Source organism: Nipponia nippon, unplaced genomic scaffold, assembly GCF_047370975.1.
Source record: "Nipponia nippon isolate SJK-2023a ecotype South Korea unplaced genomic scaffold, ASM4737097v1 scaffold_6, whole genome shotgun sequence".
In the NCBI taxonomy this organism is placed as follows: domain Eukaryota; kingdom Metazoa; phylum Chordata; class Aves; order Pelecaniformes; family Threskiornithidae; genus Nipponia; species Nipponia nippon.
The window spans coordinates 80413391-80431384 of record NW_028262380.1 but is presented as its reverse complement, the minus strand read 5'-3'; the positions used below and the strand labels follow the sequence as shown (position 1 = coordinate 80431384).

Genomic DNA, 17994 nt, shown 5'->3' with positions numbered 1-17994 from the left:
TAGATGTGCCGCCCAAACAACAGCAAAAAAGAGCATGGGGACTTACAAAGCTACTGCAACATGTTCCTCCACAAAGGCTTTGAATCCTACATCATAAGACGTATACTTTGTTAGAATATGATGTCCTCACTAAGTCTGGCAAAACATGAACGTGTTTGCTTTCTGAGTAATTTGCCCTAATGACTTTGAACCGTTTTGACAAACAACAGTAATATTGTTAAAAGGCGCTGGCAGAAAGCTTATCCGTTGCTCGCCATCAGATGTCTACCCAGATTGTTGCTTTCTGCAAGCATTATTTCCAAGGAATGCACGCTACTTGTTTTTTTGCCACCCTTCCCCCCTGAGCCGATGCCTTGTTTCGCTCTCTTCTGTGTTTTCTAGTAAGTTCATTTCACGTTAAATAGATTGCTCTACCCAAGGATTTTTAGCTGCAGTTTATGTCGGAATCTTGGTTATGTGAACTTTGGTCGAGTCAAGCATTCGGTGGGCTTCCTTCTTGCATCCTTTTATTTTAGAACTATGTGAAATAGTTACGGCAACGTATATACACCTTGCCGTCATACGGTAATGCCCTGGAAGAGCTGCAGAAAATTGGTGTCAGCTGATTATGGGAAGGCTCGCCTCGCGTGAAAATTTCTGAAACATCACTGGTGTCCGTTAAAGGCAGCGACTGCTTTCGGTGTGGTGGGAACCAAACGTCAAATGCCATTGCAGCGTTTGGGACGATGGTCATTCTCAGTATATGATATTTTATTATTATAATGTATAATTTTAACATGAGCTGAAGCCTTCACTTGTTCATTAGTCATTTTATATTTGAAGTTCAGGCTGTCTGAATGTAAGATTAAACGTTCCCTCTCTTGTATTTGCCAATTGCTGGCAAAAATGTTGTTGGCGGGGACGTTTTGTAGTTCAGCTTTCATTCAGTTCCCTACGAGTATGGAATCCCATAACCAAAAGCAACAATGAATTTAACTGTTTTGCGTGTGCGTCTATCCAGCATGTATTTGTGCTTGTTACACATCATAGCACCTGAGGCTTTTCAAAGGAGCCGAACGATCCCATCCTGGAGCATTCGTCAGTCAAGGAAAAATTACAGAGCTGTTTTAAATCTGCCTCGCGGTAATTAACCCAAAAGAGAACCCCACACCGATCAGTCGTCCTTACAAGGGGGCTGGGGAGAGCTTGCTCGCTCTGGTTAGAGCCGGCGCTGTGGGAAGGGTAACTGGGTAGCAATCAGTGGGATGCTATGGGCAGCTGCCTGCTGACCTGTATTGCAGAATGAGCAATAGTTTGACACCCCAAAGAGAAAAATGTTGGCTCTAGCTGTTCCAATTCTTCAAGGATCCCTCTGTTTCTGAGGAATTTGAGGCTTGATTTTTCAAATACGTGCCCAGCTCCACTTACGGGTTGTGTGTCTGTTGTGATATGTTCAATGGGACTCTGTTACCTACAGACAGGCAGTCTGTCTCAGTTACCTCCGTTACCTCCAGCTGTTCCTGAAGCATTTGAAAACTGCTAATTATTTCTCAGCTAACTTGGAGGGGGGGAGGTTCTTTCTTTTGTTTGTTTGGGATTTTTTGGTTTGGTATTTTTTTTTATAATTTCTGCAGTGGGCCTTTTCTGGGATAATGGGTGGATTCCAAAATACGATCCTCAAAATGATTTTTATCCTACTGGGTACAATCATGAGAACTAACTCAAACCTAGAGGGAATGTCCTTATTCTCAATTTTGGTGGGGTTTTTGTTCGTTTGTTTGCTTTGGGTTTTTTGGGGGTTTTTGTTTGTTTTTTGTTTTTGTTTTTTTTTTTTTTAATAATTACTATTCTAGCTAAAAAGAAAAAACCAACCCTAAACCAAAACAATGATAAAAGCCCAAAACAAGATCAGACATGACATAGACAAGAGCTAAAGTGATCTAGCATCAGAGATTGTCCTTTCTGGACACATTTGAGCTCCTCTGAACTCAAACCCGGGGGATACAGCAATTCAAAAGCAAGCTCATCACAGTTGTTATCTGCATGGACATGAAATACCATGTGAATCACAGGAATGAAACGGTCGTGAAGCCTGTACTCATACATTTTGTCTTGTTTTGTAAATATCAAATAGATGCAACTTGAATTAATCATCTTTTTGAGTTAGAAACTCCGAAGGCCTTAGCAACATTCTGAAATGTAGTGCTTTATGCAAACACAGCCAGACCGAGAGCGGTAGGAAAAAAAAAAAAATCAAAACTTTCAAAGGCATGCAACTGGGTAATTCAAGAACCCTCACATGTAGAGGCATTTCACTCAGTGGGACTTTAACTTTACGTGCTGGGCAGGCTGGCTGTACGCTGGAAAGCAGCTCCCCCCCCCCCCCCCCCCGCCATTTACATGCATAGCTGGCCTGGTAGGTGTAAAAATAGCCAGGCAGCGCCTGAATTGGCAATGGGCACCCGCTGCTGCCTGCAGTTGCTGGGGTTTCGGGTTCTCCGTGACACAGGACGGCTCGGGGAAGGGAGCCTGGGCCGAGGGGCCGGGGAGCGGCGCGCGGGCGGGATCCTCCTCCTGGATCGTCAGCCGTCCTTCGGGAGCGCTGGGCACCCTCTGCGGCGCAAGGGCAATCCCGCTTGTAGGAGTTAGCAGAAGAACTGATATGGGCAATGCACCAATTTGCCAGTCTTGTCATTCAGATAAGGGTTTGAGAGCACAAGGGAACATACAGGATTTGGATAAAACCCCTGACTATTATGGATGCAACAGTGAAGAAAGTAAAGATCCTGAAGCCCTGGTAAGTCTTGGCTGAAGAAAACCGGAATCAAAGGGAGAAATTAAGATCAGGGTTGTGTGTGTTAGATTTGAAAAGGCTCTCTGCTCAGCCTGGATCTTCCTTGATGGCTTGCACTGTTAGATCTGCTAAATCTGTCCATCTTCAAGCTTTTTTTTTTGCTATCGTGAGCGACTGTAATTAAAAAGCAGCTGTCGCTGAGCTGTGCAGTGACTTCTGTGTGCTGTCAGCTACCAAGAGGGTTAGGTATACGGAGAGAGAACACCATCCGTGAAACAAGTCCTTCAAATGAATGGACGCGATCAATTATCCTAGTTTACACGACTGCTATAAATGATCCTGCATCGATCGTTCTCCAGCCTTGAGCTCAGTAACTTTTTTTTTTTAAGCTGTTGTCTGTCCGGTACGTGATAGAGTTATCTGGGCTAGCGGTAGAGACAGAGCCCCACAGATCCTTATGCAGATGCGGGTTACAGCGAGTGGGACCAGGCACGCGCAAGGGGTCACGCTGGTGACTGCAGGACTCGAGAGTTCGGCAGACAATAAGCGATTATAACAGTAACATCAGCATTTGCTCTGCAAACGAGAAGAAAATCATCGAGGTGAATACTTGTATAATGTCTATGGCAAATGAAGTGCCTCTTTTCTCTCTTTTTTTTTTTTTTTTCTTTTTTTTCTTCCTCTGCTTGGGAAATTTGTTGTTTAATGTTTATTTCATTCAAAATTGGACAAAAGGAGGTAGTGTCAAAACTTCTGACAGAACAGGAAGATCGGAAAACCTTTAATGTCGATATATCCAAATATTATGTTCTCCCATACTGATCTAAAATGAAATTGTTCTCAGGTCAGTGTTGCCCTTTGCACCCGCGTGAGTTACTGCAGCGCGTTATAGGAAGTGTAGTCGAGGTGAGTTACGGCGTTCCCAAGGGAGGAGGAGACCGGGGGCATTCCCAGCAGCAGCTCACGAGAAGTTCTGCTGTGTCCTAGAACATAATTTCGATGCTGCCTTGGTTTTCTGGTAGGAAATTTTGTTGGCTGAAATTTTCTGACCAGTTTTACTGCTTATTTCACCGACAACACAGTCGGACCAGTTCTTCAGAAATAAAACTTTCTTTGAGCTAAACCATGAAATTAAACTATTTCTTTGAGCTTTCAGATGATTATTTTTCTCCCATCAGGCAGTTTTTTGTTGAATTAACAAATAAGCTCCAGCATTTCTGATGGGAACCGTGAAGGCAGGGGAGGGCCGATGCAAGCACAGGACTTGCTGGGGCAGCGGGGGGAGGACAGGCCCGCTTCCATTGCCGAATACGTGGATTTCAACAGGCATTAATAACGTTTCCCTTAAGGTGAGCGGCCTGAAGCTGTTAGCCAAGGTATGGCAGTTCCCTGTGACACAAATAAGCAAACTCTGAAACAGCTCACCCTCTCTGAATGTGCCGTCTCCAAGCTGCCCTTCTGACTAAGGTCAGGTCTTTGAGGAGGCAGCCGAATCCAGCAGCATGTGATCTTTGAGGGGTTTTTTATTATTTTATTTTATTTTTTCTTTTTTTTTTTTCTTTTTTTTTTTTTTTCTTCCCCCCACCCCGGATACTTTTCAGGCAACCTTCAGAGCTTTTCATGGCAGGCAGAGATCAGGCACTTTGATAATGTCCTTGATACATTTAATCATAAGCTCTTGGCTTTATACGGCTCTGGTAGGGACTGACAAAGTTGCTTTGGAGTATCTGTCTTGACTGAGATGTTACAGTGCTTGGAGGATTACAGAGGCAAACGGCTGTGTTTCCCTAAGAAGGTTTACAGTCTCTCATTATATTTATCATTATGATTCCTTACAAAAAGGTTAAAAATTCTAAAAAGGTGTCTGTAAATTAGAAACGTCAGTGAAGTTTTGTCCTGAAGGGAGAAATTGTATATTGGTTTGTTTGTTTTTTTTTTTTTTTCCCCAAACAGGAGTACGGTATCCAGCACAATACTTTGTTAGCGATACGTTTCCTATGCTTTTATACAGCTGTAGCCATGCTCGCTGTCTTGGTTTATGAAAAAGAGTGCCACATCAAGCTGAATATGATGACTCCATGAATCTTCTACCAGATACAAGGTTCAGAATAATTCAGTTGGTATTCAGCCAACTCAAATGGCAAAATTGCTTTGCATAATCTAATCTTTTCTAAACTAAACCCAAATACAGTCTGCTGCTTCAGGCCTGTCTTGCTGAAGAAATCAGGAACGTGTTGGTTTGACTGTCCTGAATTGTCTATATGATGCCAAATAACTTTGTCAAATGGGGAATCAAGTTTTGATACCGAGTTCATATTTCAAATAGCAGCAGCATTAAAAAAAACCAACACAACCAAACTCTTTCATAATCATATATTATAGATCTAATGACTTTTTTTTGTTTGATGTGCTGAAATGAAGACATCTCAGATGACAAAATACTGGGGTTTGTCGCATTCAGTGTACTTTACCCTCCTTCATTACTTGGATATTTAATTACCTTCATATTTGCTTCTGAAAGTGTATGATCTGGTCTTGCTTCACCGAGCTGGAAGATGGCTGGATCATGTTGTATTTCAGAGTACCTGGGGCAGACTGCTCCCTGACTTTCAGGACAGAATCATTCTGAACTCCCTCTGCATCGTTCAGAGAGGGGTTTTCTGTCCCCGCTCAGAGGAGCGGACTTGGCAATGTGGACTTTTATCTCATTGTATGAGACGGGGGAGAGTCCGTGCTGTGTATTTCAGACACTTACCTTAAAGTGGGATAAACTGCTTTGAGGAAGTATCCATTATTATTATTGTTGTTGTTGTTGTTATTATTATTATTAATTATTTATTATTACTTGATGCCATAGGGAGCCTGTGTGGCCTGCTTGAATTAGAGGTGTAGCTTTTAGACAGGCTAAGTTAGATGACACTGGTTCCTTTCTGCTGCCCAGAGCTGAATTGTTTGAAATTTAGGCGCAGGATTACAGGATTTTTTTTTTTTTTTTATAGGTAGTGTTTAGCTGGGAATTAAGGGGAAGCAACGAGTGCTTAATATCATGACCAATATACACGCAGCAAATGTCACGGTTAATGAAGAGAAGGGGTTTGCGTGGTTTAGATATGCTTCAAGTGTAACTCCCCAGTTGATCGGGGATAAATTAATGTGAAGAGAGACAAGGAAATTATCCGTGCTGGGTACGATGCTGTTTGCATGAATCCTGAACCAAATCTCCTAAATGAAACCTGGTTTCTTTCCAGAATAGACAAAATTAAAAATTCTTCTTCATTTACTACCTTTCTGTACAAGTAAGGTCTTTACAATGAGTCTTGTTGGCAGAACTGGCATCGAATTAGAAACTGCTGCATTTCAGTAACATCCATTTTGTTTGCATCTATTTTAGTCCATCTCAAAGGAACATGAAATAATTTTTTTCTGTTTATGGTACCAGTAAGTTTGAATCCATGGGCAATCGGTTAATGGTGTTTAGGCAAGTAAAGCTGTTTGATTCTTTAGAACTGATGGTGCTAGCACATTGCTTTTGTTAGAAAATGTCCCTTTGATGATATAGAGAAGGGATGGAAGGGGATGAAAAATTACCGAGTGTGATAGAATTGTCTGTCATAGACTTCACTTACAGGCTAGATTTTGGTTAAGGCTAGTTATTATTCTGTTAGATATGCTCGGGATGGCATCCGTGTTCTTTCTAGAGGTGTTCTAGCATTATTACCTCTCTATTTAGGAACATCATTAGTAATGGAAACTTGCCATGGAAGCCCTTTAAATGCGTGCCACGTTCTAAAGTTGTTAGTAACACCTCAGAATCTCAATATATGGTGTCCGGATGATCCTAAATATTTTTCCTTCTTTTAATATTTTTCAAATCCTTTAGTGGAAATCTTCGTTCCATATCAGTATTTAAGAGACTTCAGTAAACGTGCGGGTCACGAAGGGGAACTGAGACTGATCCTGTGGTTCACTTGAACACGTCCTGAATCCTTGTTGTTTCAGGAAAGGACTAAAAGATACTTTCACTCCAACTCCAGCACAGGAAACTTTCCCATTCAACGACAGGATTATCCATTTCTATTTTTACAGTAGTTTAAAAGTCTTGGTAAAAGACGTGAATATTTTTCTAGTTTTTTGGATGACTTGGACTATGGTGTGCTGGATTAGAACCCTAGTACCGATGTTACTTTATATTTTAAAATCGGTATGCATTAAAATAACTTCTGTCATTTCAAATGCTGTATTTGGAAGGAACACGCAGCTGGGCAAAAGCCTTCTATTCTATTCTTTTTCATGGAAAACTATGCAGTTTTGCCTCCGTTCTCACAAATCCTTCATTGACATAGTAAAAGTCAGCTGGCAGCGAGTCCAGTATGTCAAATTAATGAATGTAGTGGGAGGACTCCTACAGATGTCTGTGGCAGCTAAGTATCATAAAGGGTTTATAGAGGACATTTGCTTCTTGGCTCAAGGAAGGGTTGATTTTACATGAGTTTTCTCTTCCTCTTTTGCTGCTGCTGTGTTTGCTAATATTGGCCCACTCAGGAGCACAGTTAAGCCTGTATTTAAATCCATCCTTTCGCAAATAACTTAAACCGGTTTAATTCGAGATCGATTGGACTTAAAGATGTGGTAAAAAATGAGCATATGCTGAAGTGTTTCGGCGAACGTAGCCCTTTATCCTCTTTATTCTTCTGGTTAAGAACAAAGCAAAACTGATGAAACATTTGTACATTCCAGCGGAAAGAAGAGAGTGGCTGGATGGCTGGTATCCTGAAGCTCTGGAATTTCAAGGAGGAGTTTGCAAAAGAGTCAAAGGTGTCAAAATATAACAGCCAGCATAAAATGAAAGTCATCCCTTAGGAATAATTGGGAATTTTCCCATCAATATCAGAAGATAGAATAGTTGAAGCCCGGCTTTTCCATTAGTAAAAATTAGAAGGGTCTGTAAGCGTGTAATAACTTTGAGTTGTGTCTGCCTGGAGCAATCTCGTAGCAGGAACTGGTGTTCAGACAAAGCTGTTAGCTGGGCAGAGTTTTCTCCTCCTTAGGTTACTCAAAAATACACGTTTGTTGGGGTAGCGTAACGGCAGTAAGAAACTTTCTAAATACCAAATGCAGCTTTCTGAGAACAGTACTTCATAGTAAGATATGAAACTACTACAAAACTGTCATATGCAAATATTAAAATTACTGGAAGAAGTCTTTCAATTGAACAGTTATTAAAATATGTTGGAATTACAATACATTTGTTAGTTTATAATGTGCATCAATCGTAACACATTCCTCAACCTCGTTTTATTTCCTTCGCTTCTTTTTTGCAATGGCTCTTTGCATCTCCAGTCATACCAATGAAATGTATTTCTCAAGGGCGCTCTAAGTCTTGAATATTCGTACACACTGTATCTCCTTTGGGTTGCAGCCTCGTTGTCTGACATAAGAAAGCCTTTACCGGTATGGATAATCAACGCAAACAACATCAGTCTTCCCACCTACTTTGGCACCGTACGATTTTGGCTCGTACACGTCCCGTGGTAGATCTAATGAGCGAATATTCATCCTGGGGAACACAGGGCTTACTGAAGGGGGCACTTCTGAACCCAGCCAACTCGATCACAGGTCTCTGTGTCAGGCAATCGTCTTCTGTGTTTAGATACGTGCAAACTAGTTTTGATTTGAAATCACTGTTTTAATCCTGGGTCGTATGCAGCGTATAGCACAAAAGCTTTTTCTTTTCTCGTAGCTATTTCACGGTCTTGTTACGACACAATACTTTTTGCTGTAAATAGCAATAGTCGTTATGCCAGTGTGGGCCCATGTCCATACCGTTTGCAACGTTTTGGTGAGGGCAACTCCAGCCACAGTTCCAGCTCAATGCCGGTAAAAGTGGTGCCAACTTCTCCGTCTCCTTTATGATATTCTATGGTTAATTGGCCCAAATACTCAAAGCGCCTTAAATTATTCAGGTGTGTAATATGTACTTACAAGAATATTTTTATTTTTCTGATTTATAACCATCATCATCAACCTAGAGAGATAGACCCCTGAGATTAAAACAATTAATTGCTAGATGCTATTATCCATATCTTTTAGAGAATATTTAACTTGCTGGTGACCTCTTGTCTCTGAGAGCTTGTCTTCCACTTCACAGTTCCTATGATTCAGCTTCTCATTTCTTAAAAAAAGTTAGTTTATTGTAAGGCCAGTTGTGTCTTTTTCCTGGATAAGAAGATGCCTTAAGGTTATGAGAGATGTTTGTTTAGTGAAGACTGCTATTTTAGAATGGTGAGCTTTTCAGTTCAACTCTGTATTAGCAAATCCTATACAACCAAAGGTACATAGCAGGATGAATTATATCTGAAATGCCTATACATGCTTGAAGGGGAAAAGCCTTGTGATAAAAATACTTTTTTGAAATAAGAAAATTGGGCACATTGTTCATCCAGGAATTTAGATACTGAAATTTCTTTAGGATCTGTGATTTAATCTGTCTTCCTTCATGTCTTTCAGTAAATTAATGGGAGGAAAACATACATTTTTACAAGCGAAGGAAGTGGCTTTGAAAGTAAAGCACTGTTGTATTTCTTTTCTTTCAGAAGATGAATGTTATTTCATTAATGGCTGGGAAAATGTTTCCGTTATAGCTGTTATTATCTCATGTAACTCATTGACCAGTGTTAGATTACTGAGCCTGTGCCATTGCGAGTGCAAGATGTCGCTCACGCTGTGGCGTGCATCTCAGAACTGCGGGCTGAGACTCTGGTAGTTTAAGTTAAAAAAAATAATAAATCCTTTGCCTTCTTGCAGTCATAGCTGCATCTTAGGCTTGCAGTTCACTGTATCGCCATTCTTCTGTTGTGACGCTCTTTGGAGATCAGCAGCACTTTCAGCTCAATACCAAAAAATAGAAATCAGGGTACAAAAGATAAAATGTGAGCCACTGAAAAACTAGCTGGCAAGGTTTACAGAAACTGTTCCACAAGGAAGAAGCATTCCTTTTGAAGTCCCAGCTTTTACATTTGAATGCTGGTGTGGAAAAAGCTACCAGACTGGCAAAAAATAAGTATGTGACAAATGAGTTGGGTCATGGTAACGCCTCATCTGTGCTGCTTTTAGAGTTGCACCCAATTAAATGATGGCTGGTTTGAACAGATGGTTTCTGAAATCAGAGAATAACCAAGCCAATTGGGACAAAATTCAGTGGTTATCTCAAGGGTAGGAGCATAAATTGACGCCCCAGAAGGTGTGGCATAAAAAAAGCTTAATGGAATGGGTTTACATATCTGTCATTTTTCCCTCTGCATCTTTTAAGTCCTGAAAAACATCAAGAAGCCAGGAAAACCTGAGTTTAGATTATGCAACTTTCCTTCAGCAATGAGCTGAATTCTCAGCTCCAGGTATTACCTGAATATATTAACATGATGAGCCACCAGTCAGTTAAGAGCTTTTCAATGAAGAAGAGTTAACAAGCCATCAGCATTTTACTAATTACAGAAACAGCTGTTGGACAAACACTGCCTCACAACTCCGAAGCTTGTAAATGGCATTAACACTGTCAGACAACCCTGAAGACTCCCATAGCGACAAACTCTGTCTTAATGCTGATTTTATGTGCCATAATAATACAGGATTTGATTGAACACGCAAGTGTTTATAACTGCTAATGATTCGAGTTTCTTGATTTATGTAAAGCATGTAAGTTAATAGCAGGTTTTGCTCACCTCCTGATCAGGGCCAGCCTCTTCAAAACTTATGGCTAAGTAAATTTTCTCCATAAAATCAAAGCAGTATGTCCCAGAGCCGATGCTTGAAAGATAAGTTTAAAAGGGTTATTAGTATTCAGACACACACTTCAATGCACATGCAAACAAAAAATGTTAAATTAAGGTGCAGAACTACTATTTGGTTATTATACAGCAGTTTTGAATTCTGTTTTTTGCCATCATTCAATTAATAAACTGTATTTAGCAGATGAGAGTTGTTCAGTAGGCCTTGATGCTAGGCTATGTTCTCCCGCAGGGATGTTTGTGATTATGGACAGGCTGGGGTCATTCACTGTATTTGGAGAGGGGTGGGGGGAAACCAAAGCCAACCTGCAGGAATAATTTTGCTATAGACTTGGTTTCAAACAAGTATTTGGATGGTTTGGATAATGTTATTATGAGAGCCGTGTTCTGAAAACTGAAGCCTCCTACTCCCCCCATCTTTCCTTCTTAAGCGTGAATGTGGTTTTCAGCAGCAAATTTGAATATGTGGAGGAATTCCTACGAGTTTGGTTCAGCGTACGATTTCGACACTACGCATCACGATTTGTTTTTGCACATCTCTATAAAATGGCTTTGAGAAACAGGCACGTGCGATGTGCGATAAGTGATGTGGTACGCTACGAGACAGGAGCGGCAACCGGAGCGAGGGCAGAGGAACCAGAGGGGCAGGTTTCCGACTGAATAAAGTACTAATTTCCATATATGATTTAATTACTCAGATTCCCTGAGCTGTATGTTTCAAATTCGGGCAAAATTCTGGCGTTGCAATTATCAAGAAAGAAGTTGAATCCACAGCCTCTCGGTCATTTTAAAAAAAATCATATATTTACTCAATCATTTCTTATGTTATCTTATGCAGTGTCTGACAACTCGGTACTTGTAAAGAACATGTTTGCATTCTGCTGTGAGGGTACTTAAGGTTATAGTGATTTTTTTCACATTGTAGTTTATTTGTTTCTAGTGCTCTGAAAATTTTCATTTCTGGCTGAAATCATTTATCCTCAGTCAAAAGTTAAAGAAGAAAAGTTAAGTTAAAAGATAGGAACTTTTTATAAGGTTCAATAACACTGAATATTCCTCACAAATCTATCGCATGTATTAGAATTGCATTGCAAACAGAGGTTTTTAAAAAAGCAGTTATCAAAGACTTGTAGTACTCTCTCACTGCATTTGTATTGGAAGTTGGTTTGGTTTGGGGTTTTGGGGTTTTGTGGGTTTTTTTGGGTTTCTGTTTTGTTTTGTTTTGTTTTTACAGTGCCTGTTGTCCTTCTCTTTGATCAATATTTGGTATCTGTAGGACTGCAAGTAAAGAGTCCAGAATCAATCACGATTGTAGCGACTCGCAAAATTCTCTGTGGAGCAGTCAGATGTTACCTACTGTCAGTGGCGCATTTTTCACAGAGCAGTTTGGGTATCTGAAAGTAAGACATTAGGAAAAGCTTGTTAAATCCACAGACTGCAAGTTTGTCCCATACTCTAAAATACCAGCTAAGTATTCTTCAGTCCTTCATACCTGAGTCTGGTAGCATGTTAATAACGTATTGAGGTGATTGCCCAGCCTTAGCGGCCTCCTGGAAACCAAGCGATCCTTAACTCTGCCCGACCTGAGCTGTGGGTGGCACAGGGCGATGCCAGCTGAGACTTCGCAAATGAACGTGCCGGCATTGGCGTTTCCCAGATTGCGAGCCTCTCGTGCGTACGTGGTTGCTGGTAGCTGATTAAGGCATACTCTTGTAAGCCTTTCTTATTGGTAGAGTGCTTGCTTTTGACCATGATCTGCATACGTGTATAAAACTCTTAAAAAAGAAATGTCGGGGGGGTGTGCATGGAAGAGATGACGTGGTAGGTATCCTGTGGTGCAAAGGACTCTGGCTCCATGTTTTTATCTTCTTCCTTGTAAAGAAAGTATCTTCGAATGACAGTTCGTTGACAGTTTGTCTTCGCCGGTCGACAAACTAATAAAGACCAATGTGCCAGCTTCTGCTGAAACGCGTCATGAATTCAGCTAAAAATCTGCACGTAAGGAAACAAAATATTTAATGAGATTACTGAATCAATTGGAAAAGCTCACTGATCAAAAAGTCCGTTTCCTAGCATGGTAAGACTGCAGAAAACTACTGCTGGTGACTACTGAGACAATTTTGTCAAAATGGATTTGAATTTGTAATGTGCTAAAGTGAGTAAATTGCTGAGAGAGTAGTACCGACGAAAATGCTTTTTAAAGACGTTAAAAGAATGGGGAAAGGGACAAACTACTGATGACTGACCAAAAAAATTAGAGATGACAAACTGGGAAAGAAAATACAGATCTGAGTACCTTTAACTGCTAGGGCTTCTAAGCTTTAAAACACAGTGCTGGATCTTTTGGGTATTTCATGGAAGCACGCTCACTGCTATTTGTACGTGAATTTGTACAGGAAGCAGCTGAATTGCTGCTTCATGTCTTTCATTTGTGTGTTCAACTTTGAGATAAATGAGAGCATCGTGCAAGTCTGTGAGACACTATTTTGAAATAGGAGAGGCCAGAGTATGAAGAGATGGGCACAGTCGTGTTCATCTAATGAGATGAATACATGTGACAGCAAGAAAATTCACAAAAATACGAAGACCATGTAGGCTAGGGTTTTCAAAGGCACCTAAATGAAGCATCAAGATCTCATTGTGTTTCATTGTTTGTTCCTCTTCTATTAGCAGTCAAGCACTATTATTTCAGAGGGAGAACATACCCGGCGAGAGACGCTTCTGGAATAAAAGTGCCCGTACAGGGCGTTAATCATGAAGAGTTAATTCCTAATAACTCTTCATGGTGACAAGAAGTTCATATTCTGCATTGTGGCCGATATTCAGGTGTACGTAACGTGTCTTGAAGTGATGTGCATTGCAGTAATTTGATTTTGAGATAGCAAAAGTGTGAATCAGGGAAATGAGAACCTATTTTGAAAGCGCTGCTTGCATCTTCTTAGCTAGGGACAAATGGAGTCTGGTTGTATGGTCTTAGCTACAATCTGAGCTTCCAGCAATGATTGAGACTTTAATGTTTTTAGCCTTTCATGTTACTCTGTGTGAAAGAAAAGCGATGATTGTTTCATTCCTAATAAAACAGAAGTCGTAGATGTTTGTTTGTGGCGTCATTTTTGCCTTTTAAAAGTATAAAAACAGATGTTTGCATGATTTTGGCATGGTAAATTATTGTAGTGGTAGTAAAGCATGAAAAAAGGGGGGAAAGATGGTAAAATGTGTCCCCTACGGAGGGCAAAGTTGCTTTTCCCATTAGTTTCAAGAGGGTCCGGGTTTACCCCTCACGTGCTCAAATACTTATTCTTGGTTAATGTTTTTACCAAGACAGTTGATTTTTCAATGACATTTAAACATTAAAATATAATTTTGTGTCTCTACGCGCATACACGCATCGCAGGAGATGGCGCAGCGCTAATAGCTATCCTTCGATCTTAAAAGGGATCTCGTTCGAGTACTTGTCGGGATCTGCTCCTGTGTGAGGCCTCATCCAAATGCTTGCCCGACTGAAGCCTGAAGCTGCCAAAGGGTTCTGTCAACGCAAATTCCTGCGCTACCTTCCCTTTCGCCCTGCTGCGTGTTTAGAAAGATGGTCTGTTTTCTTAGCAGTAAAAGATGCGGAAAATGTGCTGAAGTTTGCTGAAAGGAATTTTTAAAAGGAAATATTTTTGTCTTGGCAAGTAGCGCGGTTGTAAGAAGAATCATTTTGATGACATCCATCTGTTGCAGATTAAAATAGGTTGGAATCGGGGATTGTGAAGCGAGTTAGTACAGCGTGATAAGCAGGGTGACCGAAATAAATGCATTGAAAAGGACTGGGTGACTGAAATAAATTGCTTTGTCAATCAATATTAATAAGCTGAAAGTGGGAGGCTTTTAGGATATTCTCATGGTGTGAAAGAATGGTTTTCACCCGGCGTTTCTGCCAGGGAGGTGAAATTACATGAGAAACACGCTCAATCGGAGGTGATTCAGTGGAACGGCAAGTACTAGTCCGATGGCGCGTGTGCCCTCCGGTACCTCTCTAACCACGTCCCCACAAAACAGGCTTTTACAGTTACTTATTTGCTTTTTGAAACTCACTCCTACTCTATTTATTTATTTTAAGTATGAAAATTGTTACTGTCTCTGTGCGCGTTCCCAAATGCTTGTTCTGGTTAATCGTTACTTCTGTTGCACGACTTTCTTTCTTCTGCAGTCGCGTTAGTAGCCCATTTACCTGTGTGTAGGTTCACACGTGGGTGAATATCAAAGTAGGTGCTGTTTTCAAATAGCCAATGTAATTTCATGCCATAATCGTAGATGAAGGCAAGAGGGCTGACGCATTTCACGCTCCCTTGCTGAACAGTACATCCCACAACCCAACTGAAAAACAAAAACATGATTTTTTGTAATTTTTTTTAACCTATAAATGCTAATAGGGCTTGAAATCTGAATGTACGAATGCAGGCGGTTTAGGAGCGAGCGTGTGTACAACATTATCCTGGATTTAGACGCTCAAGCCCGAGTCCTTCATCCACTTTGATCTATGGTTAGCTACGCTGGCGGTGCTGCCTGGTTTTGTGGGACTTTTTTTTTTCCCCTTTAGCATGCCCCACTTCTGTGTCACAGGTGATAAAACACAGCCATAGGACATTTTGCTCTTGGATACTGTTTTTGCTCCGGTGTGTACCTCTGTTTTAAGCCAGTCTCTGTGCATGAATATGAACTGTAGTCGTGTAACTTTTTATGCCAAGTACAAATGCATAAGCCAATATGTGTTTTCTCAAGTACCATAGCCAATAACAGGATTGATCAATTATTTTCCAGAGTTTTGAGTATAGATGTATATAAAAAAAAAACCCAAAACAAACAAACCAGAAAACTATGGCTAGCAAGTTGATGCATGTATCTTTTTCTTGTTGCTAATATCAGTTCCTATGATTTCTGGTTTATTTTTACTTTGGTTCTTGCTAAATTTTGAACTTCAGCAATTATTGCACTGTTTTGCTCACTCTCACAGGTCTGCAGTTCTTTTGTGCCAGTATTGCCTTGTTTAAGTACGTGTATGCTAATTAATGCAGATAGAATGCAAAGTCAGTTTTCTTCACAGTTTTAGTCTCCTGCAGCATAAGATGCAGAAACCTTCTGCCAGTGATGAAGTTGTGCTCTCTTTTCAGCAGGAGCTAACTCGAGATTTTTTTCTTCTTCTCTTTTTACAGTCTGACAGCAATGCAAGCTTTCTCCGAGCTGCCAGAGCTGGCAATCTAGACAAAGTAGTGGAATACCTGAAAAGTGGAATAGACATTAACACGTGTAATCAGGTAAGATGTTTGAAGGGCTGAAGTTTGCAAGAGCGAGTTGCAAGAAACTCCCCTCAAAACCTGGGTTTTTCAGGCTAGGTTACTTCATAGAGATGTATTGATTCCCCTCAAGCTATGTTTTCAGTCTTGTTCTTCAGTGGTATCTTTCTGCAGGAAGCTGATAACGTCTGCAAAATTGTGCTGCTTTTAGTAAAGCTTTGGGTAAGCCTCTTTGGGCTCCTCTTTCTTGCCAGTGTCCTGCAGGTATGGATATATGGTAGTGAAGTACCTATGATTAAAACTTCAGGTATGCTGCGGTACTCTAACACTAATGGACCTGCGACTGTGAAGTTCCAGTTCTAGTGGAAACAGTGAGCGCGAAATATAGTTGTATTCTTCAAAATACTCAAGTTACCCAAAAAACCCCAGGAGACTCGGAAAGCTGAGGCCCACCCATTGTCCAGTTCTCTTTCCCATAATGAATCTCTCATTCTTTTCTTTGTCTGGAGAAGTGAGACTATGCCAACACTCATATTTTTTGCTCTGTTAGTTATTGCTGCCTATTTATTTGTATCCATTTATTAATCGTAATGAGGCATGCCCATGTAATGGGTATTCCTCAGTTTAATGAAACATCTTGCCTCTCCGGAGAACTTACATTGCAAATAGGGGTCGAAGAGCAATAGGTATTACAACAAATTGACAGATGAGCAGAGGATGGCAGTGAGATGACTGTGATTAATAAATCCCACAGCATGCCAGCTGTCAGGTTTGGGGGGTTTTGTGGGTTTTTTTGTTTGTTTGTTTTGGTTTGGGGTTTTTTTAAAGCTATTTTGAAGACCTCTTTTCTGGCATCTTCACAGGTGTTTAGTTTAAAAGAAAGTTCTGTGTTTCTTGTTCAAACATTTGTCTAAAGGACAGTGTGGACTGGCATCCTTGGCAGAGCCGAGAAAGAAGTTGAAAGCCATGTATAAAAAACGGTGTCCTTAGCTTACGTGTGGAGACGTTGCTTGGAAGTTTTAAAGTGAGATGTGCTTGAATGAATAAGAAAAGCAAAGCTGATAGAGGCTAACGATGTTTTTCAGGCAACAGTTTGCCAAGATGAAGGCGGTAGTGTTTGAGTGGATCTCAAAATTGAATTGCAAAACATTTTTCAGTCACCTAAAGAAGTTTCTTGTAAACATCCTTTTTTTTTTTTCATATTCAGCGTATTATGTTTAAGCCTTGTAGCATGGGGACGTTTTTAGACTCTGGGGTTTCTATCACACCTAGAGCAAGAGTTCTCTTCCAGGACACGCTCTCATTCATATGATAGTAATAGCAATAAGTTAGAAAAAGAAATTACAGGTCTAAATTTGTAACAACCTTTTTACTATTCTTAAAGAAAGCATCCTGGCCCTATTCGCAATATGTTGATACATGTTCCTCCAAAATAAAGAAATACAGCCTGCGTTTTCAATTTTTTGCGTAGTTTTCAGGGCTTGTTATTGCTTGGCTTGCTCATTAAATTAATGTGAATGCTGGGGGAACGGGATAGCAATTGAATAATTCATACCAAAGAGAGCGGATGTTAGCAAAATAAATAGGTAAATTTGCACATTATCTGTGGATTTTATAAATGTTTTTTTTATTCAGGTCATTTAGTTAATATTTTAGTAAACAAATTTTAGACCTTAAATACTATTTGCTTGTACACAACACTCTCTTAAAATTAGTTTTTTTCAAATTTTTTCTATTTTGTGGTGAAAAGTATCATCTAAGTATCACCAAATAACCTAAAGACTGAAAAATGATGGGAAATATGTGCTTTATTGAAGAAAAGAAAGATAATTCCATTGTGAATCTAGTCTTGCCCCCATCATTCACATTACTTTTACATTTTGATTTAATAAAAAATATTCTGCTTTTGGCAGAGTATTTTTCAGGTATAAGACATTTGGAGCCGCTCCGTCCTTTGGGAAATGTGTAGGGATGGAATATACTAGTACCAGATAGTGGAAAAAATGGAAGTAAAAAATATTATTTTAGGTTTTGTATGGAGAAAACACCCATATTGTCTTATCTCTTCTCATCACTGTTCAGATTAAGATCAGAAATAATCAAGATTTTCCTCACTGTGTCCTGAGACACAGTTGTGGCTCCTAATGTAAACTGTGTCCCG

At 40.2% G+C, this 17994-nt stretch overlaps 1 protein-coding gene across 8 annotated transcripts in view; it reads left to right on the top strand.

Annotated features, from left to right (window-relative positions):
- The window catches only part of ANK2 (ankyrin 2), a 380502-nt gene that overhangs the window by 208680 nt on the left and 153828 nt on the right, over nt 1–17994 (top strand). For 5 of the 8 annotated variants that reach the window (XM_087737387.1, XM_087737386.1, XM_087737390.1 and 2 more), the window contains one exon: nt 15753–15854. In XM_087737387.1, the coding sequence (XP_087593513.1) occupies nt 15753–15854 (102 nt within the window). Of the gene's footprint in view, nt 1–2626; nt 2777–15752; nt 15855–17994 lie in introns of those variants that run through there. The other 3 variants (XM_087737384.1, XM_087737383.1, XM_087737391.1) reach the window with 1 other exon arrangement.